The sequence below is a fragment of the Ciconia boyciana genome, chromosome 12 (genome assembly GCF_034638445.1).
Source record: "Ciconia boyciana chromosome 12, ASM3463844v1, whole genome shotgun sequence".
In the NCBI taxonomy this organism is placed as follows: domain Eukaryota; kingdom Metazoa; phylum Chordata; class Aves; order Ciconiiformes; family Ciconiidae; genus Ciconia; species Ciconia boyciana.
In genome coordinates, this window is record NC_132945.1 from 382909 (window position 1) to 410747 (window position 27839).

Sequence of the window (27839 nt, forward strand, 5' to 3'; positions counted from 1 at the left end):
GCCCCGCCCGGCGGCTGCGATCGTGACTCTTGTTGTGCTCCCGAGGGAGCGCGGCCCCGTGACATCACGGGGCGCCTTTAAAGGGGCCGCGCCCCACGCGTCCCGGGGGAGGGCTGGTGGGGCCGTGCCGTGCCGTGCCGTGCCGTGCCGTGCCGTGCCGTGCCGTGCCGTGCCGTGCCGTGCCGTGCCGTGAGGCCGGCGCCCACGTGCCGCAGCTCCGGCCCTGCCCCGCGCTCCCGGGGCTCGCCGCGGGGCACCGGGCGCCGGCAGGTGCGCGCCGCGGGCGGCCGTGGTGGCGCGGTGGTCTGGTGGGGTCCCGCGGCCCGGGCTCCGTGTGCGCGGCCGGGCCGCCCGCAGCCGGGGCCCGGGACGGGGCTGGGGCGCGGCCCGCAGGTGCGTGGCGGGGCGGCGAGGAGCGCAGCGGCCCGGCCCCCGCGGGGAAGCCGCCGGCGGGGCTGCGGGGCCCCGGGGCGGGGCGGCGGCCGGCGGCGCGGCCGCGGTCGGCCGGCGCCCCGCGGGGCGTGCCTGCGGAGCGGGCCGGGCCGGGCCGGCTCGGGGGGGCGAGGCTCGGCCCTTGAACAGCCCAGACTTTGGCCCCGCCGGCGCTGGTGCGGCTCGGCCCCGCCGCGGGAGATGGCTCCCCGCTGACGCCCTCGCCCTCCCAGCGGAGCCGCGTCCGGCAAGTACGGGGCGAAACGGTTTCCTTCCCTCGCTCGGTGCTTTTGTCCCCTCTTTCTTGGGCGGCGGTTTCCCGGCAGGCGAGGGCCGGGACGGAGCCCTGCGCTCAGCCCGTCCGCCTGGATGAAGTGGCGGTTGGTTAGCTACCAAAGAGACCGAAATCTGATTTTTCCCTTCATTCGCAATTCCTGTAGTATTAGTGAATGAGCGAAGGGGAGTCCTGGGAGCAAGGGTTCTGCTGTAAAGTTCTGCTATAAAGGTTCAGGGATGAACGTAATACAAAGTTTGGGTTGTTTTTTTTCTTAATCAGGGCATATATTTCAAAGAAAAACTAACTTTTTGAGAATAACTTCAGGTTTTTGGTTTCCTTCACCTTGCACTAGCAGAGTAACTAAATGGTGATTAGTCGCTGTGGAGGGAATGTGAGAACAGAATCGGTCCAGCCTGCTGGATCTTCCTTGAGTGATGTTTTGCCGTTTCCTAAAATGGCCACAGAGGTACGTGCGATGTCGTGGTCAAACTCCAGCCTGAGCCCCGGACTGGACTCTCGTAAAGCCTCAGTAAGGCTGTCCCGAAGACTTCGTCCTTGACTTTTTGAAAGCCAGAGCACGTTCGCAAGGCGTTTAGATTGCCATGACTTCTGGTCGAGTCTGATTTATCTGATAAGTTTACTGATGCTGCAGTGTGGAGCTTTAATGTGGTAAGCAGGGCCTCTGGCACGTAGCAGTAGTGGGCTGACGCAGCGGGGATTTGTCTCAGTAGGCAGTTTTCACAACCAACGTGAAGAGTCGCTGTTCATCCTTGGTATAAAGTCTAAGCTTTGCCCTTTCCTAGGATTTGAAGTTGCTTGCAAAAACCATCGATGTGAGAGGACGTAAAGATTAGCGCACGCTGACTCCCCAGGCTTGGCTGCTCCCAGGATGGTCACCCCGCACTCTACGCACGCTTTCCCTGGAAAGCTGCTCCGACGTACTTTGACCCGCGTTGACAAGAAGGCCACTTCTTTGGCTGAGTCGAAAGCATCCCCTCGCCCTTCCCAGCAGGGCGTGTGCCGACAGGATGGGAGGCTTCCGACTGAGGGCTGGTGCCGCCGGCTTTGCCTTTCCTGGTTGCTGTCGCCACTGCCTTTTGCTGTTACGGCAGGTGTGCGTGGAACAGCACGGGTTCAGCTTTGCGAACGCCTTGCTTTGAAACGTCTTTGTTGGCACTGAATGAGTGGGTCAGCGCAGGTATTTCACCTCCCCGTGAACAGCACCGGTCACTGGAGCAGCAGTCGCAGGGAATAAGGTCGGTGAGGGCAGTGGCCAGCGTGTAGTGGCAGGATTGAGCAAGCGCTCTGCCGTCATCCCTGCTCTGCTAGGGCCACGGGGAAGGGGCTGTTCTGTGCCCGATTCCTTCAGGTGTGTGACCAGGACCTCCTGAAGGGCTTGCTGGTGGAGCCGTGGGAGCAGAGCTATACTGGGTTGATGGGTATAAAACATCTCGGATTTAGAGAGATCCCTACAGCCCCCTTTTGAGAAAGGAGGGAAAGAAGGTTCTTCCAAGCTGAGAGTTGCTTTGTCTCAACTTCTCAATTTAATGACTGTTTGGAGTCAGTAATACTTGATTATCGTTGGCTTCTGAAGATAGTACAGCATGTTTGGAAATCGGAAATACAGGTTTGGAAGGTATCTATGTACTGGGGTTGAGTCCCCTATATTGGGTATCGCATGTGGTAAGAGATTTCACAGGTTTGCTGGGTGTGCTAGCTGGAAGCTTACAGAATATCCAGCTTTGCTGCAAAGAAACCTGCTATATTCATGTTGCTGTTACCAAAGACAGGGGAGAATAAATAATGACAACCTCTTTATAAAAAACCCTTTCTGTGTTTGATGTGGTGGTATGTCACCATCCCCTTCTTTTTGAAGTTAAAGAAGACCGATTCCTTTAAGCTTTCTTGCTAGGTCACATTTTTCTAATTCTCTTGCTTTCTGTTTCTCTCTGCTGAACGTTTTCTAAGTTGCTGTTATGTGTCTCAAGAGCTGGACATCTGTTTTAGACAGTTTGATTATTGGTTACGTCCGGCTTTAATTAAATCCCTGGATGGGATCTTTCTGAAGCATTTTCATGTGGCTTTTTTAGTTTGTCATCCATTTTAACCCTAAGCTATTTTCATATCCTTTGGTGTAATTCTGCTGCCCCATATTGCATCAGTTTCTCCTTCATACAGGTAGGTCTTTGAACTTGTATTCACAGAATTGTATTGTGATGATTTCGGACAATTTCTGCACCTTGCCCTGGATCTCTCTTCAGAGTATTTCTGGTGCTTATCACACCAAGCTTGGTGTTGACTGGAAGTTTTATGAGTGAGCTCCTTACTTTGTGATCTAAATCATGGGGAAAATATTTAATGGAACGAGACTAAGCAAAAAGCCTTGTGCAGCCTGTTTGAGATGCAATCCCTGGATTACAGAGAACCACGCTTTAAGAGCAATCTTTAAAGAAGTTAAAACTTAAAATTACTTCATAGTGCCTAAATCATACTTCCTCAGGTGGCTTAGTAGAATAGAGAGATCTTGGCAACACTTTAAAATATAAAGGTGCTTGCTCAGGATTATTTCCCTGAGCTTTGTATGTGGTCCTGTAAGATGATTTGGGACATGAGAGGGGGTGAAAAACCAGTCACTTGAAACTCCAGTGTGCGTGGCACTTTCTGCTCAGGACCCCGCTGCCCTAAGACGACAGTTGCACAGCATATAGGATTTACAGGTGCCTGTTCTGCTAACATAGCCTCGCTGTGAATCTGTTCACCTCCGTCTCCTACTGTGTGAAAGCTTACTGAATTAGCAGTATGTTCTCAACACTATGGAACAAAGCATTCGGAAGAGAACTACAGACAAAAACGGTTAATCAAACTCTTATGAGAGAAGCACGTTTGGTTTTGGGGACTGCTCGGCACGGCATAATCTCCATCCACCTTGTGCATTAATTTTGTTATGGGAGTGATTTCCTTCTTGGATGTTTGAATAATGATCCCAGTAGGACTTCTGCCTGATTTCTTTATACCCTCTCAAAATGTCCAGTACCTCAAACCATGTGGTCATATCCTACTTCTGTTTCATTACCTTTGTTTTTCTTTTCTCCCAAACAGGTGTAACCTCCAAAAGCACCTTCACTTCAGGCTATGATGGGGTTGTTTTGGGTGTTGCTGCTTTACATCCACACGCTATCGCCCACGTTTGCTGGAGGTGTCACCCGAGTCTATTATCTGGGGATCCGCGAGGTGGACTGGAACTATGCTCCAACAGGAAAGAACGTACTCGCTAACCAAAGCATTGCGCATAACCTGTATGTTTAGTTCTATGAGAATTTAGTCTGCTACTTACACTTATTTAAAATACTAATTTTAGGTGCAATTTCGTGCAAGTGTACTGGGACATCTAAGCAAGCAAGAGACATGATCCGATAGATGTCTGATCTTTATGAGCTTAATGTTTAACTCGTTTTATTGTAGGAACATAGAAACTGTATCAGTGGGAAAAGGAATGGTCAGTTTAATGGAGCATCCAGTGGCCAGTGCCTGTGCGCTGGAGGGAAGTGCAAGCGCCCTGTAATAGAAGGGATTGTGCAATACTCTGCCCTGGGGTTTCATTTTTCTTAGTTTCAGCTGGTGATCAGCTTGTGTATCCTGAGGCGTGATGACTTTTCACCCTGATGTAAATGACTTCACAGAGCCGCCTTGTTTTTGTTTAAATGGAATTTCAAGCCTTAGACTTAATGGAACTTCCTGCAAGAAATTTTAGGGGTGGCTTGAAAAATATGTTTTTGTTCTAAAGGTAAATCTGGAAACTGCAATAAGTACTTTGAGTCACTACAAAAACAGGTTTTGGTTTTAGTTTTCAAAACACCAAACCTTCTTCTCTGGTGGTTTTGTGTTTTGGTGGTTTTTTTGCATAGCTTTCCACAGCTTTTTAAAGGCATTTGTGCCTCCCTCCCTCCCCCCTGTTTTCTGTGGCAAATAACCTGCATTTCTTGACCTGCTCTCAGTCATTTACCCCTCTATAATAAATAAATAACACTTGGGTTTATACATATCTTTCAGAAACAGCACAGAAGGAATAGGAGGGATTCACAGAAAAACATCAAGGTCTGTCAGTTTAGTGTGGAAAAGTCTCTGTTCTCTGGAGATGCTGAATAGACTTAAACCAGTTCACAGAAAAGGAAATCCCCCAAAATTCAGGATTAATAAAGATATTATCACTGACTCCTGCAGTGATAACGAATGCGGTGGTTTTAATTTGCTTTCTCATAATACATGAAGAGAAGGAAATGAAATTCAAGGCCATTAAACTTAAAAGCAATTTAAAAACTGTTCTGTCACTGCAAACAATTAGCTAATGGGACTTATTTGTACAATGATCACAGAAACCAAGTTGCTAGCAATAAGAAAAGGATGTGATATTGGTATGATCGGTAGAGGTAGTAAAATGCTTGAAGAGGTGTTTTTGTTGGGAAGAAATGGACTATGTGTGGGGGGGAAAAAGAGGCAGATCTGCAAAATGACGTATGAATTATCTGTAAGCTCTTTGCTAATAGTGGCTGCGGGGATGGCTTCGCAAAGGGATGAGCTCTCGACTGTATGGCTAGAGCCCAGCCCTTACAATTTTGAATGACAAGGGCAATGCTTAATGTTTTGGTCTCAACTGTTCATCTTTGGGAGATACCCGTTGGAGTTTGCCTGTGTTTCAGGGCTACTTATATTACTGCAGGGTGACTGGTACTAATGGGGAAGCGGGGGGAGCGACCTCAGCTCTCATTTAGGCCAGTCCCACTAATACCTGGGCTGTGATTCATCTCTTATCTACTAAGAATTAGTCATAAAGAGCAAATGTGCTTATGAGTTGAACTTTAGTACCTGTATGAGGTTTTAACTCTGGAAGCTGGTTATGTGCTGGGTACATACCTGCCTGACTTGTCTGCCGTTCTACAAGTAATTCAGAATCTGTTAAGTAGAAAATCATCTTTTAGACTGAATTCTGGCCAGAGAGCTCAGGAGATTCCCCCCCCCCCCCCCCCCCCCCCCTTGTGATTTAGCTCCAAATGCCACAAAGGCACTGAAGTGAGTTTCTAAAAGCCCAATGAAGGCTGAAGCAGGCATCAGGAGGGCTTCGGTCTTCCCTGAGTCACCCACGTGTGATTCTGAGAAGCACCGTCCGTCCCGTTCCTGTTTGCACTGCACAGTTCAGGGGTGCACTTTGTGCCCGTTCGTGAAGAACTGGGGACGAGGCCGTGGCCACGCATGGCGGCAGGCGTCTGGCCGTGCTTGTGGCTGTGGTGCCAGGCTCACCGAGCTGTTCGTGTGCCCATGTCCCCTGTTGCGTTTCACGTGCTTGGAAAGCAGACAAGGCTAACGGCCAGTGCTGCCTGTTTTTCAAGCAGGCTGCGCTGCCCATGTCGCAGCAGTCAGGTGTGGGAGGAGGAAGTTCACGGATGGCTTAGAGCTGCTAGGGTAGAGCACAGGCACTCCTCTGTAATGCCAAGGCTTTCGGGCTTACCTGGGAAAGCTGTGTGTCGTCATAGTTCTACTGTGTTATCGACCAGCTGTTTTGTATAATCCATGACTCATGGTGCCTTTCTCTTTTCTGAATTTAACAGCAAGGCCTCAACGTTCCTCCAGCCTGGCAAAGACAGGGTGGGAAGCACGTACAAGAAATCTGTCTATAAGCAATACACAGACTCCACGTACACCACTGAGATTCCCAAACCTGGCTGGCTGGGGTTCCTTGGGCCCGTCATCCGAGCAGAAGTGGGGGATACCATTGAAGTACACCTAAAAAATTTTGCTAGTCGACCGTATACAATCCATCCTCATGGTGTTTTCTACGAAAAGGACTCTGAAGGTAAATGAGCCACTGCCATAAAGGAGATACATTCTTCTCACTGGGATCATAGGAGTATGGACTGAGGAGAGATGTCTGTAAAGCCACAGACTTGGTCAGCCCAAAGCTATGCTGCTGGAAAGCAGCTGCACTTAGGTGTTTGGCGAAGCCACCTGATGTTGGGTTAGCAGGTTCGTGGGTCTGGGAGCAGTTTCCTGACCTAGGCATTACAGTACACAGCCCAGATTTCCTTTAGATTTTAGAAGAACCTCCAAAGCTTGCCAGTGGGAGAGTGGTGCAGAAGGAAAAGAGCTGTATTCATTATTTGAAGTGCTGTAGTATGAGCCACGAGTGTGCTGAGCTTCAGGGAGTTCACAAGAATGGTGAAGTATGAGACCAAAGAACTGCAGCTTGAAGTAATGCTAGAGATTGTGGAGAGGCTGGCTGTGGCACACGGCAGAGTTGAAGGCAAAGCAGCAATAAACAGAATGGGAATGATCTTTATGACTCTATGCTGACCTGTTTACTGGGCAAGTTCCCTTACAATCGCTCTGTGCCTCAGTTTCTCTTTGAGAAAATGACGATTAAACACTATTTCAGCCTGGGGATGGTGAGTCTTGCTTTGCAATCTGCTAGCCAAGTAGATACACGCAGTGCTCAAACTGAGTGAGAGGGGCTCAGTATAAGGTTACGCGTGTGGACATCTCTGCTCTTCTTGAATGGACGTTGTGATTGCTCAATTGTTCTAGGGTCCCTGTATCCTGATATGTCCCCCCAGGATCAGAAGAAGGATGATGCTGTTTTCCCAGGAGGGAATTACACCTATACTTGGACTGTCCCTGAAGATCACAGCCCAACTGCTGATGACCCAAACTGCTTGACCTGGATCTACCACTCTCATATTGATGCACCAAAGGACATTGCATCTGGTTTAATTGGGCCATTACTTACATGCAGAAAAGGTAAAAACTCCAAGAGAAAGCAGCTGGGGGCTGCGGTTTCACACTGTGAAGATTTTGTGGTGACTTGAACAAGGATAGGATGAGAAGATATGCTGGTGGGCAGCTCCCCGCTTCACGGGAAAATGCAGCATGACTGGAGAAGACAGTACCCATGTTCTAGCTGGGTTCTGGTCGCTACGTTTTTATCCCTTAGTGGCTGGGCAGGTGAGCTTGTAGGCCTCGTGATCTGAGAGAGCTGTTTGAATCCATGTTAAAAGCAGGAGTCTTGTCCAAGACTGAGTTTGTGTATTAAAAAAAAATGGGGACCATTTGATTTCAGCAGGAGTAAGAACACTGAAGGTGTGGCAGTTCAGCCGTGCAGTGGCAGAGCTGCTTGGGAGTGAGAAACGTGTTAGCGGGGATATATTAGAAAAGAGTGAGCTTGCTAGAACTCTGCAATGAGCTGTGCTAGGATGGTGGGGAAAGCATCTGTCTCTAATTTGTGGGATAAGAGTTACTCTTCTGTTGGGGTGTTAATCCCTCGACTGATGTCTGCGTTTCTGCATGGGTGGGTATTCATTCATCTTTCCTTTCACCCTAGGAATACTGACTGGCAGTTCTCAAAGACGCCAGGATGTGGACCTTGATTTCTTTCTGATGTTCAGTGTGGTGGATGAGAACCTAAGCTGGTACCTGGATGAGAACATAGCGTCGTTCTGCACAGATCCGGGCTCCGTAGACAAAGAAGAGGAGGAATTCCAAGAGAGCAACAAAATGCATGGTCAGTGTCACCTTTGTGAAGCCACTGACTCTGCCCAGACGCTCCGGGGGTGTCAGTGCTCTGGTGTCTTGAAAAGCCCTTTCTGCTGTTGTATGCCAGGGCGTGGGTAGAGGGGAGAAGGGAGTCAGCAAGCTCGGAGATCATGTGCTCTGAGACAATGTCACAGGGACAGTGCAGCAACTCCAGAAAAAAGAAGTGTTATTTTGATTTAATCTTTGGCTTGAGTGAGCCTTTGCTAGTTGTTTGGAGATGTTGAATACACTTCATTTTAGGAATGAGTTGTGGAGCTGGGCTCTCCAGAGCAAGAGGAGGAGGATGAGTTCTGGTTAGGTCCATCCTCCAAACAGATCTGTACTGGGACCTGCTGGCAGAAGCTCTGAAGGCCCCTTTTCTAATCTCTGATTTTGGCTTGCTTGGTTTTGCAGCTATTAATGGTTACGTGTTTGGGAACCTCCCTGAGGTGATGATGTGTGCTGGGGATTACGTTTCATGGCACCTCTTTGGGATGGGCAATGAAATTGATGTTCATACAGCCTACTTTCATGGAGAAACGCTCAATATTCGAGGCCACAGGACGGATGTGGCCAGCCTCTTCCCAGCCACTTTTGTTACAGCAGACATGATCCCCAGTAATCCTGGGAGATGGCTACTGAGCTGTCAGACCAGTGATCACATACAAGGTAAGGCAGAGGTTGGAACATGTCCTGCACTCTGCAGCCTCCCTTTTTTCTCCCAGTGTGGTCCTGAGATGTACAGTGCGGTAGGGGACAGTGCCTCGGGCAGCATTCCCACTGAAAACGTCCCTAGATGAATGGGGTCATTCCTTGTCTTGTATAAATTGGGGTGGATTGATTATTAATGTGCAGGCCAGACTTACTGGGGATGCCTCGTACCATTGTACGATGTTCCACGTTGATCAGTGGTGAAGACAGTAAATTAGGTACAGCTGAAAGCTAAGATGAGGCAGTGCCTTAAGAGCTCTAGTCCCTGTACATCTAGTCCCTGTACATCTAGTCCCTGTACATCTAGTCCCTGTACATCTGCTATCCTCAGATGTACCATGCACTTCCCTGGTACATCTGAGGATAGCAGAAGGCTCTATTTGCTCTCTGTCCATACTTCCATAGCGTCCAAAAGCTAAGGTAAGAAGCTCTGCTCACTAACACAAAAAAACTCCTTGCTGTGGGAACCGCCTAATCACCTTCTCCCAGCCACATGCCTTTTGGGGCAACAGGAGGAGTGGCCGGTTCATGGCAGGAACGTGGGGCTGTGTTCATTGCCTGGTCAGACTGGCTGAGCGGGGTCAGCATGTGTGTTCTCCGCCATGTCTTGGACAGCTGGGATGGGGGCACTCTATGAAGTCCGGCCCTGTTCTCGGCAAGCTCCGGCATCCGCCCTGGAAGGGAGAGTTCGGAAATACTACATAGCTGCAAAGGAAGTGCAGTGGGACTACGGACCTTCAGGGCTCGACCAAAGCAGTGGGAAACGGCTGAGTGAGGCAGGCAGGTAAGCAAGAGGCTGATGGGCTAGGGCAGTGTTTGGGAGTCTCGCGTCTGTGTCGGGGAGGCTGCTAAGGAAAATGTGGAATTTCTTTCTTATCAAAATATATGCCTGCAATTCACGTGGAGTACATTTCCTGGGAAGGCAGATCACCCCATCTGGAAATGTAGGCTGCTGTAGCTAGACTGTGCTGAGAGCAGTACTAGGTTCATAGCCCTTACCCACAGACTCCAGGAGTCCCAGCTTACGGAGAACATGGGCTGCCGCATTTGTCTCTGCGCTTCGTTTCTGCTTGCTGTGCCTGACCTAGGAACAGGTCTGTGTATTTGATGAACTATTAAGAAAGCACATCGTGCAGCAGACACAGGGTGGCAGAGCCCGCCTGCGGATATGCTTCAGTGTCGCCTTGCTGCAGCAAGCAGCTTCTAGGAAATCAAATGCCGTGGCCCCTGACGGCCTTCCATCCCGCATGGCGGGGGTTGTGATAGCAGTTGGTGAGTGGTTTCCCGTTCAGACTTTGGCTGACTGAAACAAAGACCTTCCTCCCCCTCCATTCCCTTTCCTGGGAAGCTGTTGGAGAGGATACACCTCTGTCAGATGGAGAAGTGGAAATGCGGAGCAGTTAATGATTTACCCAAAGCCACGCAGCAACTCTCTTACAGACCTTAGAACTGAAAGCTCCTTAGACCCGTGAGCTGGCCTTGTAACTAAGCTGCCTCTACTGCAAGGCGTGTTATGTCTGTGTGTTTGGAGAGGGTGGTGGCGGAGGAAATAAGTCTCTCCACAGCTGTTGTGTGAGGGGATTTTTCAGGTATGACTGCAGTTGTCCCCTGGCCTCTGAGGAGCTGAGCGTTGTAGCCCTGCCTCTGCATTTACTGCACTGCAGTCTTGTTCACTGCCCTCTTTTGCGCACCTTGTGTAGAGGTGCTGCTCGGACCCGTGCCATGGAGCCCGGCTGCTCCAGCTGGGAGAGGGCTGCGTGCCAGAGGTGCTCCCTGAACACGGCGGGTAGATGAGTCTGCAGGACAAAAAGGTTTCACAGAGACACGCTGCGCTTGTTCCAAACCAGAGATGCTGTCCTTGTCTGAAAAGCTGCTTGATTTGGAGATGCTGCTGGCATTGCCAGAGCGGTGTGGGGAGGGAGCAGAAGAACAGGACTGATTTTCAAAAAAGTGACCTGACATTTGCTTTTTGCATTTAGCCCTGCTGAGCAGTTTTTCAAGCGTAGCCCCTACCGAATTGGGGGAGTCTATTGGAAGGCAAAGTATGTGGAATATACTGATGAGAGCTTCCGTGAGGAAAAGCAGCAGTCGGAAGAAGAGAAACACCTTGGGATACTCGGTAGGAATCATCCAGCACCGCAAGTCGTCTTTCAGTGCCAGTGAGAACGATGCTGATGTTGGGAGCACCCGTCGGCTGTAACTGCCCTCGTTTCGTGGCGCAGAGAGCGGCCCAGAGGTGTCTGACAGCAGTGACATCTAAGAGCGAGGGGGACAGACCTAGGGTGTGGAATGGCAGAATAGGCAGAATCGCTGTTCTGTCGGGGCAGTCTTCAGAGGTTAATAGTAAGGGTGGAGGGACACAGCATAGGATTTGTAACTAGAGCTTAGCAGGTCACAGTAATAGCCCCTGGTTACGTGGTTTTGACTGAGCATCTTCAAGGCATGCTACAAACCCCACTTTCTCACAGAAAGCTTCCTCTTCCGAGTGGGCGCTCTCTCTGTTATAGCTGGGTAACAGTGAGGGTGGTGGAGAAAGATGAGAGAAGAAAATAGGCAGTCTACAGAGGCAAATGAATCGCGCGTGAAGGCTGTGACATACGTGGTAGAAGCGTATAGGCGTGGTCCAATTTCCTGCATCAGCAGTGACTAATAATCTAATGACACTAGAAATGAGCAACAGCAATCATAGCAGAGGCCACAGAATGAAAGAGCACATGGAGTAAAATACAGATTGGGAGTGGGGGAGAATAGTGGAGAGAGGCAAAAAAGAAGTATAAGCATCTGAATAAAAGTTAAATGGTGGCATTATGCATCAGAGAGATGCAGGGTAACTGTCAGAAGCTGACAGTGTCTTGCTGGACCTTGAGAACCAGGGGAAAAAAGGGGTTAGCGTTACCAGCAACAGCCACGTTCCTATAGAAAGGCAAGTGACTGAGGGAAAACTCAGATATGACTTTGTAGAAAGGAATTACAAGTATTTTCTACTGGTAAACTAAAAACACTGAAGGATTAATAGGTGAAAATCCCTGGTCAGGTAAACAAGTGACATCCACAGGGGAGTGACACGAACTCATTTGAACTGGCTAATTAAAGCCGACTCCATAAAGTGGTTGGGATGTCTAGAAGAGATTCGGGGCCCTGAGGGACCGAGCTCTGGAACAGGGAGCTGCTGAACGTGGTGTGGTGCAGTGAGGACAACCCACGCCGCACGGGCACGCGCCGGTGGCTCATGCTGCCTGTTCTTGCCCTGAAGTGCACGGAGCCGTGCTGTGGGGAAGGCTGGGTGGGTGGTTGTTAGTGCTGCCCGTCCCTTTCCTTCACGGGGCTGCTAGGCACACCAGCTGCGGGCACCTGGCAGTTCCTCACCCCGCAGCTCGCTCCTGCTGCCCTCCACGTGCTTCCCTCGCAGCGGCTGCTGTGGTGCTGCCCGGGGTCCCGTGTGCTTACCAGACACTGCGGGTAGCCTACCCAGGTCACTAACCGCGCAGCAGGCTGCTTGCTTTTTGTTCCGAGTCTGCCGGTTTTATGGCCTACATCAGTTGCCCGAGACGTTTAATGAACAATGGGGATGGAGTCTGGGCCGTCCAGGAGGGGTGGGGAAGAGGAAGAGGGAGCCTCATCGGTGGAAGAGTCGCGGTGGGGTTGCCCTGTTGTGGACCAGCATGCTAACATGGTCCCTCTGAACTGCAAGGAGCAGTCCAACCCCAAGTCTTAATTGATGGAGGGGAGAGGGACACAGCTCCAGGCCCGAGACGAGCCCTCTCGCACATCAGGAAGGCGAGTGGTGCGTTTACGAAGGGCTCGGTTGGGGTTCCTCTGAGGAATCGGGGTGCCACCCAAAGCAGACGTTGAGCCCCAAAGCAGCAGTTGCTGGGCCTGGGGAGGCCATGGTCACCTGTGGCTTTCAGACATTCTCCAGGCAGGACCCGAGCACAGGGAGGCACATCGAGATGTGCACATCGAGGCACGGCCTCTGCCGGTTTTGCCGGGCAGCAGCCCGGCTTTCCTCATGCCCTCCTGCAGCTGTCGGGAGAGGTCTGTGGACCCGGGGGTCTGCAGGCCGGTGGGAACAGACAGGCTTATTAAAGACTCATGGCTTCTTTCTAGCTGGCTGGGGGCCGTGGCTCACAGAGCTTGGGGCATCTCGTACCTCTCTTTACACACCAGACCTCAGGCCCAAGGCACCCATCTTGGAAGGCTGAGGGGCCCTTATGCAGGTGGGCGAGAGACATGGGCCTTTCCTGAGGGCGTTTCAGCACATCTAGCCATTTTGTTACTCCATCTGCAAAGGCCTGAAGCATCTTCTTGGAGCCCTCCTGCAGACCCGAAATGCTTTCAGATAATTCTTGTCAGCCCCCTGCTCCTGCTGTCAGGGCTGAAAGGTCTTAGGCGACGTTGATGTGCAGGGAAGTCCACCTTTCTTCAGTATCTTCTGCTTCCCTCAGCCTGGGTGGAAGGTGGCCCTGGCTTCTTCGGTTTGCCTGGTCACCCAGGGAGTTGCTCCGTTGCTGACATGCTCTCTCTGCTATTTGTGTAGGCCCAGTGATCAAAGCTGAAGTGGGAGACACCATCCTGGTGACGTTTGTTAACAAAGCCTCCTGGCCTTTCAGCATCCAGCCTCACGGAGTGTCCTACGGGAAGGCGTGGGAAGGGATGCAGTACCATGATGGTTTGTGGCTCCCTTTTCTCAAGTAATTCAGTGGTAATGCCAGTGCCGGTGGTGGAGCTCCGCAGCCCGTACCTCCTCTCTGCTGGGGAGTTTCTGCAGCCGGGAAGGACTGGATGTGCCCCGGAACTCGGTGGAAGCCAGCCTGGTCCTCAGCCTGCCTGAGGCCTCGCCGAAGGAGACTTTCCGCTGAACTGGTGCCCAGGGAGGGTGCCAGGGGGAGTACGGTTCCAGAGGTGCTATTTTTCAGATTAAAATAGTAAACCAAAGCTCAGACCAGTTCTAGCTGTTTGAGACCCTGTGAGCAGAGGAGTGTGCCCAGTGCATTCCAGCTCAGATCACCACGTGCTTCCAACTTTCATCTCCCCAGATGCAGCGGGATCGGCTTCGTTATTTCCCGTCACCGTGCCCGTCTCTGCCATGGCACCAGTGGGAATTTACATGGTACTGAGAGCGGCTCTCTGTGTGCCTTAAACACGCCCACATCAGACCTCAGAGGTGCCGGGTATTTTAATGACATGAACGAAGTAAAGCCCAGTATGAACGTAGCCGGTGAGAAGATGTAACCGAGTTTGTACAGAGACCTTGGGAATAACCATGCCAATCTCTGTTTTAAAGGTCTGTCCCAGAATGGGGTTTCTGTTGCGCCGCTGCACAACTTTACGTACCGCTGGACCGTGCCGAAGCACGTTGGGCCCATGTCCAGCGACCCTCCCTGCCTGACCTGGATGTACAGCTCTGCTGTGAATCCCATCAAAGACCCCAGTTCAGGTTTAGTAGGGCCTCTGCTCGTCTGCAAGCCGGGCACTTTGGATGACAACAACAAACAGGTAAAAGGGGTTTTCCTGCCATGCTCTTACCAGGTTCTTTGTTTTCTTGTAGAGAAGGAAGCATCAGCAAAACATTGGGGAAAATAAAAACAAACGTGCGGTAGTGTGAGTCCAGGGGAGTCGAATCAAAGCCACGAGGCAGGTTAGCGTCGGGACAGCTGGTGCCCAGGACTCGGGTGGGAATGGCTAGCGTTCTGGGCTCCCAAGGGCTGCCCTTGAAATGGTTTCTGAGCTCTGCTTTAAAACTCAGACTTGGCTGAACAAGTGTACCTTGGATGTGACTTTACAGGTAGCTTTTGTCCTGAGGCTTGCGTAGCAGGCCGCTTTCAGAGGCGTGTGGAATATTCATTGCAGTCTCAGAAACATTGAAAAGACATTTCACTTACTTACAGGCGGTTTGCTTGAATGATATAACGCTTTGAGGTGTGGGTGAACTGCATTTCTTCTGCAAGATCAGTTCATTTTCAAGCAGAGCTGACTACAAAAAAGCATGTGAAAATCCATGTCAGCCTTTATGCTTTTGGTGAAAGGTGAAATCTGAAGGGCGATCAGAGCTTACTCTTGGTTTGTCACTCAGGGATAGTCTACTCATGGCAGTAAGTCTAGGGAAGGCGGTAAATTAATATACTGGGGAAGTGCAAGACAGATTAGCAGAGCCTTATTGTGAAAAGCAGTAGGCGGCAGAAAAACAGCCTAGTGCCGTCCCGCCTGCCTTGCGGTGCGGATGAGGGAGCGGCTGGCGAGTCCGAGAACGGCTGCCCCGAGAGCCTCCCTGGGGGAGTTTGCTTTCTGCCTGCTTTCAGTGGTGGCACGATGTGGCTAAAGTAGGAGTGCAGAAGAGATCAGCACGCTACACGGGGTGGGAACGTGACTCTTCTGAGCAGAGAGGATCATGAATGTGTACAGCCCACTATGTGAAGGAGCTGTGATAACAATAAAACAGCTGCAGGTATCGAAAGGGTGTGAACGAAACAGACTTGTTTGGAAAGGTAGGACAGGGAAAAATCACCTGGGGCAGCAATTCCGGCTCCACAATCTTGGGCAACGCGTTAATGAATGCTTAACTGGGAAAGGTGCACGGCCACCCCTCGTGCCCCCCTGTGCCGCAGACTGGGAATCGCTTGGCCCTCTCTGCAGCCTGTCTTCCTGGGTACAGCTGAGGAAGCTGGTGTCAGAATGAGACTCTGGACAACAATGGGGATGTTCTTCTAGTGGGGAAACACACCATGCTTTGCAACGCATTTCTTAGGAGAACTAACATTTTCAAGGATTTAGTGTAATAAAATCCCCAGTCCAGGCCTGTGGTAGGAGAAAGGAGAGGTGGAACAGAGTCATCAGCCTGCCCTGTGGGCTGGGCTCTGATCTCAGGTCTGATTTGGGCAGGCGGTGAAACCTACGCCTGAACGTGGGGATGGTGGGGGAGGCAGGCAATGACTTCATATCCTTGGCTGAATTTTGATCACCTTACTCACATGAAATATCATGGAAAAATCCACAAGTGGTGCCTGTCATCAAACAAAAGAGGAACATTCAACATGAGTAAAAGGACAGAGCCCTGGCCCTCAATGAGTCAAGTTTTAAGATAAAGGGGAGCATGAGAGCCAGGCAAAACAGCTTTAACTGTAAGGATAGTTCATTGGTGCATCTTAAAAATTAACAGCCATCATTATGATTGTATCTTAGAAAGGGATCGACAAAGAATTTTACCTTCTCTTCAGCGTGTTTGATGAGAACCTCAGCTGGTATTTAAATGCAAACATAAAATACTATTTGAGGATGGAAGAGACATCTGTGAAAAAGGATGATGGCTTTGAGGAATCAAATAGGATGCACGGTATGGCCTGATGCTGTTCTGCATGCAGCGGGAATGAACCTGCAAAACACGGGGCGGTGCTCGCCTAAAGGCTGAGCTGGGAAGCTGGAGGGGCTGTGTTGCGTTGGCCTGAAATCAAGCGAGGCTGGAGGCAGCGGGTGGGACACGGGACAAGGAGCACGGCTGTCGCAGGACGTGCGTCCTGAGCATAGTCGGGTGAATTACAAGCAAGCTGCCTTTCCACTGGCAGGCCTGCCCTGTCAAAGTGCGTGCACAAAATGAACCTCTTGGCTGATACCTACCTGCAGCGAGTTAATTGTTTTCTCCTTTGCAGCCATCAATGGACTTATGTTTGGTAACTTGCCTGGGCTGAATGTGTGTGAAGGAGACAATGTGTCCTGGCACCTTCTGGGCTTGGGCAGTGAAGCAGATGTACATGGAGCTGTGTTCCGGGGAAACACCCTGCAGGTGCATGGGATGCGGAGAGATTCAACGAATCTGTTCCCCCACACATTTGCTACTGCCTTCATGCAACCTGATAACAAGGGTAAGTGCCTGCACATCTAACTTAGCAGCAGGAAAAGTCTCCCGTTGTAGTATTTGCTCCTGTGGCTGATTCTTTAGCACAGTGTAAACTCTTACAGGGTGAGCTGTGCTTTAGATCCTGTTTAGTCCCATTTACGAGGCCACGGCTCCTGTCTTTGCATCTGATTCTGGAGAAGAACAGGAGATACAGGATCTTTCCCATATTGCCCCAGACTGATTCTCTAGGCTGCCACTTCCTAATAAATATTTGTAGTAACAGCCCCGATGGCCGTTGCTGCCTGTGACCCACAGAAACATGCAAACATGTCTTTCAGAATAATGTAGCAGACAGTTGCCAGAGCTTAACTCCCCTGTCCATGGCTCGCGGAGATTCACGTTTATGACAGACCCCAGTCTTCCCAGTTTGTGGGACAGGCACACAACACCGTGTCTCATTCACACGATGCGATGGCCTCAGTTGCCAGTTGTCTCCTCCCCTTTGGCGTTCGCAGGCTAGATCTCTTACTTAACCAGCGTCTCAGCAGTGGTAGCACAGTTATGTCACTTTATTGGTTTCTTCACATCTAATAAGCTGGTTATTGTGTAAGAAAGACTCCTGAGATTATTTTTGTGTAGGACTTTGTCGTGCCATTCCTGCTTGGTTTCTCTGACAACCCCTTTTAATCTCGGCCTGTGGCAACCAAGCTCCCTAAACAACCACCCAGATACACACCACGCACATACCAATGTCAGCCACGACACAAGCTCTGCGCGGGAAGCAGCTGTTTCCTGGGATCTCTAAAAGCCGCTGATTTCCTTGTTCATGCTGCCTCCCTCAGGGACTTTTGAGATCTACTGCCAGACGAGCAATCACTACCAGGCTGGGATGAGGGAACGCTACACCGTTTCCAAGTGTGGAAAGAGGGATCCTGCGCCTGCCCTTCAGTACACGGGGGTGCGGACGTATTACATCATGGCAGAGGAGGTGGTGTGGGACTACGTGCCTGACCGAAGCTGGGAGAGGGAACGGCACAACCATTCTGCAGAGAGGTAGAGCCATTCTTCTGGGGAAGCCTTTGGCACAGTTTCTCAGTAGACCTTGGTGAGGCCTGTTAGGTATCTTGGCTATCTTGCGACGTGGTGCCTATGCCACTGCTGGTGGTGCTGCTGATGGGAGCCGCAGCCCCCCCGCGTCACTGCGCCCACCTTTGCAGCCAAAGCAGGTCTCTGGGAAACCCATTCAACTAGCGAACCCCCTGCCACGAGTTAGCTGTTTATCCCCTGTGAGCTTTTGGGTATCTCAGCACTCATTCTGCATTTCTCAGCTACGCCGATATATTTTTGAGCAACGAGAATGGACTGCTCGGCTCCAAGTACAAGAAAGCAGTTTACAGGGAGTACACCGATGGGACTTTCCAGACCCCCAAGGCCAGGATAAATGGTGATGAACACCTAGGGATACTAGGTAAGGATACGTGCAGAGGGTACATCTTCCACTCCACTTGGCTTCAGTGGCTAAGGGCTGTAATCTGAAGGCCTCCTAGATATTTAGGCATCTGCTGTGTATGCAAGGGAGAAGAAATTCAGACTGTCTCCTATCCAGGTGTGCCAGCTTTGGAGAAAGAGGGTCCTGAACACAGCTTGTAGTAGAGAAGACTGGGTTCGCGTGCCTGCCTTTGCACCAGCTTGCTTTCATGTCTCGGGCAAAAGTATTTTTCACACCTGCATTTCTCTGACTGTAGAGCAGAAATAACTGCTGACTTCTAGAGAGCAGTCTGAGAGATGTAGGTGAAAATCTGTAGCTGTGAGAGAAATGCTTTTGGGGCAAAAGCAGGCAGGCCTTGGGAAGTGGAGGAGCACATTACAATGTCCGATGGAAGTCCGTGGAGACAGAGCTCTGTGTTACGAACCCAGGACTATAAGCGGTGCCAGAGCTGCAAGGCTGAGGCAGTATATGCTGGTCAAAATAGACTGCAGCTCTGATTTGTGACACTGTCAGGCCAAATCGAATATTACCATGTTTTTTGAAACCAGCACCAAGGCATGATCAAGACCCTGTGAAATTTAGCATAGCAGTATTCAGAAATCAAGCCGTAGTTGCACTGGGCGCAGTTAAAATGCCTAACAACCTTCACTTCCCTCATTGTGAAACTCCCGGTTTTCTAAGACTTCCTTGAGTTGGGACCGACCTCCAATTCTCTTTTTGGGAGGTAGAGATAAGGTAGAGAAGAGGGAGGGGAACATCATAAATATTGTAAGGGAATATATCTGGGCAGACGATGATGAGAGAGAGGTGGGAATATCCTCAGGAGATACGTCGACAGTTTTGCTAGTCTCGGAGTATGTTCCTCCTGTCTCAAGGTCCTTTTCTGTGGGCGGAAGTGGGAGATATTCTCAACATTGTGTTTAAGAACAACGCCACACGACCCTACTCCATTCATGCACACGGGGTGCTGGAAAGGGATACAGGACAGCCGCAAGTAGCAAACCCTGGTAAGTCACTGTGGTCCCCAGCCGTATGCCTGTATGGGCTTACGAAGCTAACTTTAGCCTATAGCTAGACTGGTTTCCGTAAGGAGGCTTAGACGTACTTGTTTTCTGACGGTGGAGAACTGGAACTGAACAATCACTGGCCTTTCAGGTTCACCGTGGTTTTAGTGCTATCGATTCTGTGGGAAGGGCAGCCCTGGGAGTTCATATTCTGCTCTGACTTCTGGGTTAAGCATAGCCCAAACCTTTCTGTGTGCAGCCTTATCCCCCCTGCTGAGCGTGGTCTGTCTGTAGGAAAGAGAAAGGTGATGGCAGTTCACAGCTCCGTCAGTCCTTGGTAGCCCTCGGCTGACAGCCCACGGTGGGGGAAGCCTGCCCCTCTTCTTTGGGACCTATACTTTTCGTGATGTGCACAATAGTATGAAAACAGCATGAAATGGGAGAAACACACAATTGCTTGCCAGGGTGCTGGCTGAAGTCACCCATTTGTTTCATGGTCCAGATGCCAATTTGTGTAATTTTTGGTCCCCTTCAACTTCCGCAGGCTGTCTAAGCCACAAACAGGTTCTCAGTCAGGCCCCATCTTTCTGAAATGTATTGCTAATACACAAAATAGTAATTTTAAAAATTAGAGTGACCATCATAAATATACTTCAGAGAGATGAAAGATCATCTCAAGCTCCATCTGTACTGAAGAGGTAGAATTTCCTCGGTCAGGTCCAGTCTCAAAGGCAGCAGATAGAACAGAGCTGCGCTGATACCAGACAGCGTGTGCATCCTGCGACCCCTCTGCTTTGCTTGTGAGAGGGGAGCCTCCATCCTGCTTTTTAGTCTTTGGGGAAGGAAGATGCAATGTCCACCAAAATCAGAACTGAATTTGCACTTTGAACGCAGGATCTTCCTTTTTTGTTTTGCTTTGCACGCTGCTCGGCAAACTGGCGAGTGAGCGTATCACACTGGTGTTAATGGTGCTTCTCTGTCACTCAGGCAACATTGCGACATACCGATGGGAAGTTCCCGAGAGATCTGGTCCAGGGCCAAATGATTCAGCCTGTGTTCCTTGGGTCTACTACTCTACGGTGGACCCAGTAAAGGTAAAATAGAGGTTAGAACCAGCAAAGCCCAATTAGACAGATTTTTCACCCCCTCTACAAAACAATGTGAGCTGAACATAATGGAGAGATTGGTCCAGCCGAGATGTAGAAGAGCCACCTGGTGCCATGTCCAGCGTTCTCCTCGGAGAAGAAATCCTCCAAATTTGTCCTGATGTTTGTCCTTATTTTTTCCTAACACAAACCTTCATAAAACAATTCCCCTGTCTCCTTGACACTAACCTTCCTTCACTTATTTCCAGGATATGAGAACATCTCCCAGTAAGTCATGGTTTCTGTTAGTGAGAGCCATAGGGCTAATCAAGAAAGACAAATTGTCCAAAATTAGGCCCCATGGATAAAGCAGGAAGATTTGAGCATTGCTAGGATCAGTTGTCATAGCACCGATCTCACAGGGAAACAACCTGGAGGATCCTGCAGTAAACCATCATATTCAACCTAGAGATCATTGCCTTTTTATCTCAAGTTGCAGATGTTTTTGCAGCCACAGAGTGGAGAATATTTTGATACCATTCATATTTATGACTCTTGGATTTGCATTCATAAGAGCCCATATAGTCTCTGTTCTTGTGCTTTGGTAGCTGACTTGCACCAATGAGAGCACTTGCACAGTAGCACCATTTGTTTTAAGTGGGGTGATGCAGGGAACAGAAAATATGGTTGCTGGAGGGACAGAACTGCATACAAAAGAGAGGGTGAGAAGGTCCTTGAGAAAGAGCACCTCTGAGGTTTTTCTCCTTCGTGCTGATTAGGATATGTACAGCGGTCTGATTGGGCCCCTGAAGATCTGCCGGAGAGGGGCACTGCAGCCTGATGGGATCAGGAAGGATGTGAAGAGGGAGTTTGCTCTGCTGTTCCTGGTTTTTGATGAAAATCAGTCCTGGTACTTGGAGGAGAATGTGGAACGTTACAGTAAGGGAAATCACAAGGAGATCAACCTGCTGGACGACAAATTCGTGGAAAGCAACAAAATGCACGGTAATGCCTGTTAGGGACCTGAGCACCTGTCACTATCTAAGCAAAGTTGATGCTGATTCTGCGACCTCTATAAGTAGCCAGCCACCCAAAAACCAAGAGCCTGACTCCTAGTGAATGCCCTCATCCTTTTCTGTTGTCAGTGGCATGAACAGAATTAAACTGTCTGTTGTTCTCAATATTGCAGCACATGCACAGTGCAAATCTTTGATCTACAATGAAGGCTAATCATTATGGCTGTCCCTGTCAGGAGGAATAGCAAGATACGGGCCAGAGAGGTTAATCTCTGTGTCCGAGTGACTTGGGACAGGAAATAAAATCGAATGTGAAATTAACATGTCAGACTAACTTCATTCTGTTCGTCTCAGGACCATTAGAATATGTTACATTTCACGTTAATTGACTGAGCTATGTGGCTGCAATACATGGCTCAGTTGTTTTAGCTGATTACCAAAAAGCTATTTCTACCGTAGTAGGATGAACACATTTTTCTAAATTAACATGTTATTTACGATAGTTTTTCTCCATATTATGTCTGGATCTGTCTAAAGTATTCTCAGCAAAACAAGTCCCTTGCAGTTGTGGAGATAAGAATAGTGAAGAGTTGCGTTGTGTGTACTGTCATGACTACTGGTTTTGTACAGGTGATATAAAGAATCTCCAAATGTACATGTCTGTTATAATTGCTAACCCAATATCATAGCTAGCAAAACCCAACACATTGAAGTTGGATGCTTGTTTTGGGCTACAGAAAGTGCCTGTGGCAGATCTGGGAGTAAAACACCGGTGTTCCTGCCCTCAGATCATGCCTCTTTCTGTCTTATTCCCTCTGTTGTCATCTGAGCATGAAAGTTTCCATGGGTGTGCCGTGGCATTCAGCTCAGTCAGTGTTTCGGTCCCTTTCCTGCGTTTGCAGTCTGAGCAGTATTCCTTCTTGCTGTGTTAATTATGAAATGAAGTCCTGCCATGTAGCGGTTTTACAAGTGATCAGCATGTAATGTGTACAGCTAGCATGAGACTAGTAGAATGACAGGGTTGTCTGTTGGCAGGATGTACCTGTTTTTATTTTTCAGCAAGTAAATTGTTGAGAGATTTATGTGTATATAGATATATACATATTTCCCTACCACTGGGCTAAGGAGGCCATTTTTACACATCTTGACTTCTAGAAACAACCATCTCTGCTGGCTGACTGCAGGTTTTCAGCAAGAGGTAGTTTTTGAGATTTATTTGAGCTGAGCTACAGCATGGCCTTGAATGCAAGTCACTTTACTTTTCCTATCTGTTAACAGAGTGGATAAGTAGTTGAGCTGGAGAGAGACTGCCAAACTTTTGGGGGACTGTCATATGGAAGACACTAACTGCTGATGCACTGGTTGCTATATGAGCTTTGTAGCATCTAACTTGCCCTGCATGTTCTTCCCCTGAGATGGTTCAGCATCTTTACCATTTCAATAACAGCCTTTCCTACTCCCTCTGTATGTTATTTACTGCACAGCCATCAATGGGAGGCTCTATGCGAACTTGCCTGGGCTGACCATGTTCCAGGGAGAGTGGGTGAACTGGTACCTGCTGGGAATGGGTCAGGAGATTGATGTCCACACAGTCCATTTTCATGCTGAGACCTTCATATACAAGGTAAGAATATCCTGCTGATGATAAAGCAGAGACTGCCCACCGATACCATCACTTTTGCTTGGCTCTGAACTTGAACTTCCTGAATGACTTCACAGCAACTTTACCCAGCTAGGAAAGGGGTGTGATTTTACACATCCAAATCTGACTCACGGAGCTTCTCTGTATTGTGCTGATATGTCTGGCTTAACCCTTCTTAGGAGTAGACATTACCAGATTGTGTTTGCTTTCCCAGCTACAGCCCTGGAGCTGCTCTTTGAAATCTTTTTTTTGGGCTTTGAAAAACAGCTGTAGCACTGAAGTGGTCTCCGGTGACACTGACAGACGTTTCTTTCTGAAAAGATGCTCAGAGCACTGCACACTAACAGCCTCCCTTCCCCTTGACAGAACGGCAAAAGCTACAGAGCAGATGTTGTGGATCTGTTCCCTGGGACCTTTGAAATGGTGGAGATGTTGGTGGGGAACCCTGGGACGTGGCTGCTTCACTGTCATGTGTCTGATCATATTCATGCTGGTATGGAGATACTCTTCACAGTCTTGCCCAGATCAGGTAGGGAGCATCACTGATTGTTACCGTAAAGCATCTAACAGCACTTTCTACTACTGCCGCTAAATTCCGAGTGTTTGCCTCACACTTACAACTCTTTTACATACCATAAACAGCCAGTTAACTGAGCACATAACTACTTACGTACTATTAATGTAAGATGTTCCATTTGAATATGGTAATACCTGCAGCTGGAATTAATAACAAATTGGTTTCGGGGGTTTACATTGCCTACGTTATTATTGAGTTTTATTTTAGCTTGTGTCTGAGAAGCAATGTTCAGCCATCAGCTAGTAATTGTTCTTACTAAGAATATTACCTGTAATCTAAGTGCACATCTGAGGCTTCTCGTTTCACCAGGGAACAGGGGAAGGTGCTCAAAGGTGAGTGACACTCTGCGCAGAGTTTGGCCGCCACGGAGTTAATTTTCTTCATAGCAGCCCATAGGGTGCTGTGTTTCAGATTTGTTGCCAAAACAGAGCTGACAACACACCGGTATTTTAGCTATTGCCGAACAGCGATTGCACGGCATCAAGGTCTGCTGTTTCTCACTCGGTGGGGTGGGCAAGAGGCCGGGAAGGGACACAGCCGGGACAGCTGACCCAAATTGACCGAGGGATATTCCGTGCCATATAACATCATGCTCAGCAATAAAAATGGGGGGAGTTTTTCTGAAGTAGCCATTGCTCAGGGCCTGGCTGGGCATCGGTCTGCTGGTAGTGAGTGATTGCTTTTGCATCGCTTGGGGTTTTTTGGGTTTGTTTCTTTTCCCTTCACTTCTTGAATTGTCTTTATCTCAACCCACAAGTTCTTTTCTCGCCTTTGCCCCTCCGGTTTCCTCCCCCGTCCCGCTGGGGGTGGGCGAGCGACCCTGCCAGCCGGGGCCAGCCCACCGCAGGCTCGGAGGCTTTGGCTGTGCTTTTCTTTCAAAGGCCGTAAAGGGTTGTGCGGCGGGGATGGGTCCGCTCTTGGAGCGGGTGATAGAAGAACACTTGGTGTGATGTGGAGAGGGAGAACACTGACGGGAGAAAAGAAAACCTGCAAGCCCTGGAAACCATGCTGCCTCTGGATCTGCTCCTTGCCAGACGTGCCGTGTTCTGGACTCTCTGCCTGTTCCGCCCAACACTGTCTCACCCTCTCTTTGTTTCCTTTCAGAGCCAGAGCTTGAAGTCGTAAACTACAGTGCAGGTACGGTGTATGTTGCCCTGCTAAATACTGTCTGTGCGTGAGGCGGAGGAGGAAGGGGGGTCTCTGGTCAGTACAGAGATTTACATCTGTGCGAGGAGAAGGGAGGAGCACGAACACCACTTACAGCCTCTCCTCTGTCGGGCTGGCCAGCGTGTTAGGCTGAGGCCTGGCTGCCGATGGGTAGCAGGGAGGGTTCCAGGTTAGGTTGTTTATCTGTCCTCCAAAGGTCTGGGCTCTGATGATAAAAATAAGGAAGCTGGGCTTGTTAGGCTCGTTTGACCACGTTAGGTGAAAAAGTTTAGTGGCCCCGCATCCTGTTGTACTTGCTATGTATGGATTTGTCTTCAGAGGAGAGTGCAAGCTTAGAAACTGGCAGAGATTTTAAAGGAGGGTGTTGCAAAGGAGATGATTTTTCTTATCCCTTTCAACCAAAACCCAAGGGGTGCCTTAGATTAGTTGTCCTCCCTTCTTGGACTGTCAGTTACTGTGTGGTTTAGGGAATTTTCACATTCACTATCACATTCACATTAGCTGAAGGGACTGAGTCAGCACGCAAACAAGCACATCTGCCTTCTGGTCTGTTCTTCTCCCAAGAAAAGAGCCTAAGCATGTGCCCTGGATCTTTCCGGTATTTTAAAGAACAGATGTGAGAAGACATTTTGTTGAGCAGCAGCAGGGAGAAGGGGAGTAGTAGATAAGATCCCTTTAAAATTTTCTGGGGTAAAAGTCAGAATAGTCTATGGTGGTGACTTATTTCCCTGATTTTTCATCTTTTTCCACAACTCCATTTTTCAGCTGCTGTGAATAAATCCAGATGAGATTATTTCAGAGCCAGCTCAGACCAGCTGAAAATACAGCCATCTACCCACAACTCTTCACTCTTTCTCCACTGATATTTCAGTCATTTCCAAACAATGTTTTCCTCACTCAAAATGGGTGTAAAGAAGATGAGTAGGAAATGTATCAGAGCAGTAGTGACAATATTAAATAATTTGCTTTTATACCATACTCGGGCATCAGCCTGTGTATGCTCACCAGACAAAAACCTTGATCAACAGTTGTTACCTGTGCAAATAGCCACTTCTCTCGAAAGGTTGCCGCTGCCTCTGCGTGGAAGCGTAAGAGAGCTCAGATCTTAAGAAACTCGCCACCAGCATGACTGAGCAAGTGCACTCTGAAAAGTGGTGGTTAGGACAACAGCCACGTGCATGGGGAGCTTGGAGCAGGGTGGGGAACTTGCAGCAGCCCCACTCCGGACGCACGTTCTCATCCCCATTCTTCTGTTCCTAGTCCAGCCACTGACTCCCCACACAACCTCAGATCACCTCCCTCGTGAGCGGGGAGAGCAGTGGTGAGCTGATGGGGCTGAATAGCTGTGAGACGTGGTGATGTCCTGGGGTGGAGCGGATTAGGGAAAGAACCATTCGTTCTCAAATTTCTGTGTCACCTCAGGGATGAGGGTTTGTTAGCTGGATGGCAACTGGGTCTCCTTTGACTTGCTTTGATTACATTGGGTCTTTCTTTTGCTCCTTTTTTATGTTTCTTGGAACCTTTCAGCTGTGGTATTTCTGGCTCTCATTGGAACTATCTTTTTGTTTGTCCTCAGAGTTGCCACCTGAGGATGAGGACGAGTCCCAGAAGATCACGCTTTTTGGAGCTAAGTTGTCTCAAGGGCAGATAGAGGCCACAGTCATCACTCTAGCCATTGCAGGAATGGTGCTCTTCCTGGTCGCCTGCTTCCTCCTGGGAGTGGTCATCTATCTCGAGAGACAAAAGAGGTTAAGACGCAATCGGAGGTCCATCCTGGATGATGGATTCAAACTCATGTCTCAAAAGAATTCGGGGCTATAAAAGCCATATACAAACTTTGGGCTGTGTGCTTGGAGCAGAGGCTGGATTGTTGTCCACAGCAAAGGTTTTGGGGCATCACTTCAATCGTACGCTGTAATTCTAGAAGCTAAGGAGGAAAAGCTGGAGCCCTGACCTCTTAATCTGCCTTCCTCAGCACTCTGTAAATAAAAAGTCTGTCCAGGAGAGATCCGAGGACCCTTTGAACTGACTGAAGACAAGTAACAAGAGTAAAAAGGTCCTTCTAAAACACTCCTCTTCCTCAAGAAAGAGAGGAGACATTTCCCCTATTTTCTTCTCTCCAGAACAACTCCTCTTGGTCTTTCTCAGCAGACTTAGGCCAGATTCCAGTCTTGCTCCATTGCCAGAGCTGAGTTGAGAATTGTCTCCCAAGAAACTGTGAGCCTTTAAAGTAATTAATCTGAAGGGGGAAGAGAATCTTTTCATTTTTGTGAATCAATTAAGAATACAGAAGAGAAAATGTTAATTTAGATTTGGATTGCTGCTTTTTGAGTAATTGGGCAGATGCAAATTCAGGGCAGTACACGTCACGGCGTGAGAGCTCCGTCAAGGACCATGACCACAGCTGTGCCTCACCATTCGCCTTGCTGCGACACATCTTCTGCTCTCGGCACCCCAGGCAATGTGCTTTGGTATCGGGCATCCTGTGTCTTGTGCTGGGAGAAGAAGCTTTTCCAAGTGCTGCAGAGCGTCCTGGTGACTTCCCTGCGTCGCAGCTCTGTCTGTCTGAGCATGTGAAGAGCTGTACCTCAGCCCCCGTGCAGCTCCTTGTGCAGCAGGGTCAAGGATGCTGTGGTGTTCTGTGATGTGGTTTGCTCTCTTTCTTTCAAATACATTTTACTGAAGTGATCTCCAGAGTCGGGCTGTTGCCATGTTACTGCTGTGAGCCAAGACAAAGACTCAGTCCTGTGTGAGCTGGAGCTTATGCTTGGGACAGAAAAAGTCAGGGAGTGCTTCCCCCGTCGTGGTGCAGTGGCAGTTTTGTGCAGGCAAAGGTGGCAACAGTGAAGAAGGAGAAAGCTAAAGTGCCGGTGGAATTTAGCAGTGTGGAGTGAATAAGCTGCAGTCCCTGGAGCGTGAGGTAGTGCGGCCCGAGACGAGGGAATGCTTGCCGTAACCAGGGGTTGTACTCAGGGGACCCTTGCCTTTTAGACAGCCCGGAATCGCAGGTGTTAGGGATGGAGAGGCCTGTCCTGACAAATAAATGCT

The 27839-nt window shown here is 49.4% G+C and overlaps 1 protein-coding gene across 16 annotated transcripts; it reads left to right on the forward strand.

Moving 5' to 3' along the window:
* Nucleotides 1-176: 176 nt before the first annotated feature.
* On the forward strand, nt 177-27479 carry HEPH (hephaestin). 16 transcript variants are annotated; one of them, XM_072877122.1, is made up of 23 exons: nt 177-270; nt 1513-1965; nt 3809-4005; nt 4760-4804; nt 6313-6557; nt 7286-7498; nt 8079-8258; nt 8684-8938; nt 9596-9764; nt 10960-11099; nt 13518-13649; nt 14265-14476; nt 16160-16310; nt 16624-16836; nt 17654-17864; nt 18140-18279; nt 19176-19307; nt 20292-20398; nt 21169-21394; nt 22890-23029; nt 23414-23576; nt 24729-24761; nt 26368-27479. In XM_072877122.1, exons 3-23 carry the CDS (start codon nt 3842-3844, stop codon nt 26610-26612), a joined length of 3516 nt encoding a protein of 1171 aa, XP_072733223.1. In that variant the 5' UTR covers nt 177-270; nt 1513-1965; nt 3809-3841; the 3' UTR covers nt 26613-27479. The 16 variants fall into 16 exon arrangements, 15 of the variants coding, with proteins under 15 accessions (XP_072733223.1, XP_072733226.1, XP_072733221.1 ...); XM_072877120.1 differs by lacking the exon at nt 177-270 and adding an exon at nt 521-683; XM_072877118.1 differs by lacking the exon at nt 177-270 and adding an exon at nt 524-679 and having other exon boundaries at nt 1065-1965.
* Nucleotides 27480-27839: the final 360 nt, after the last annotated feature.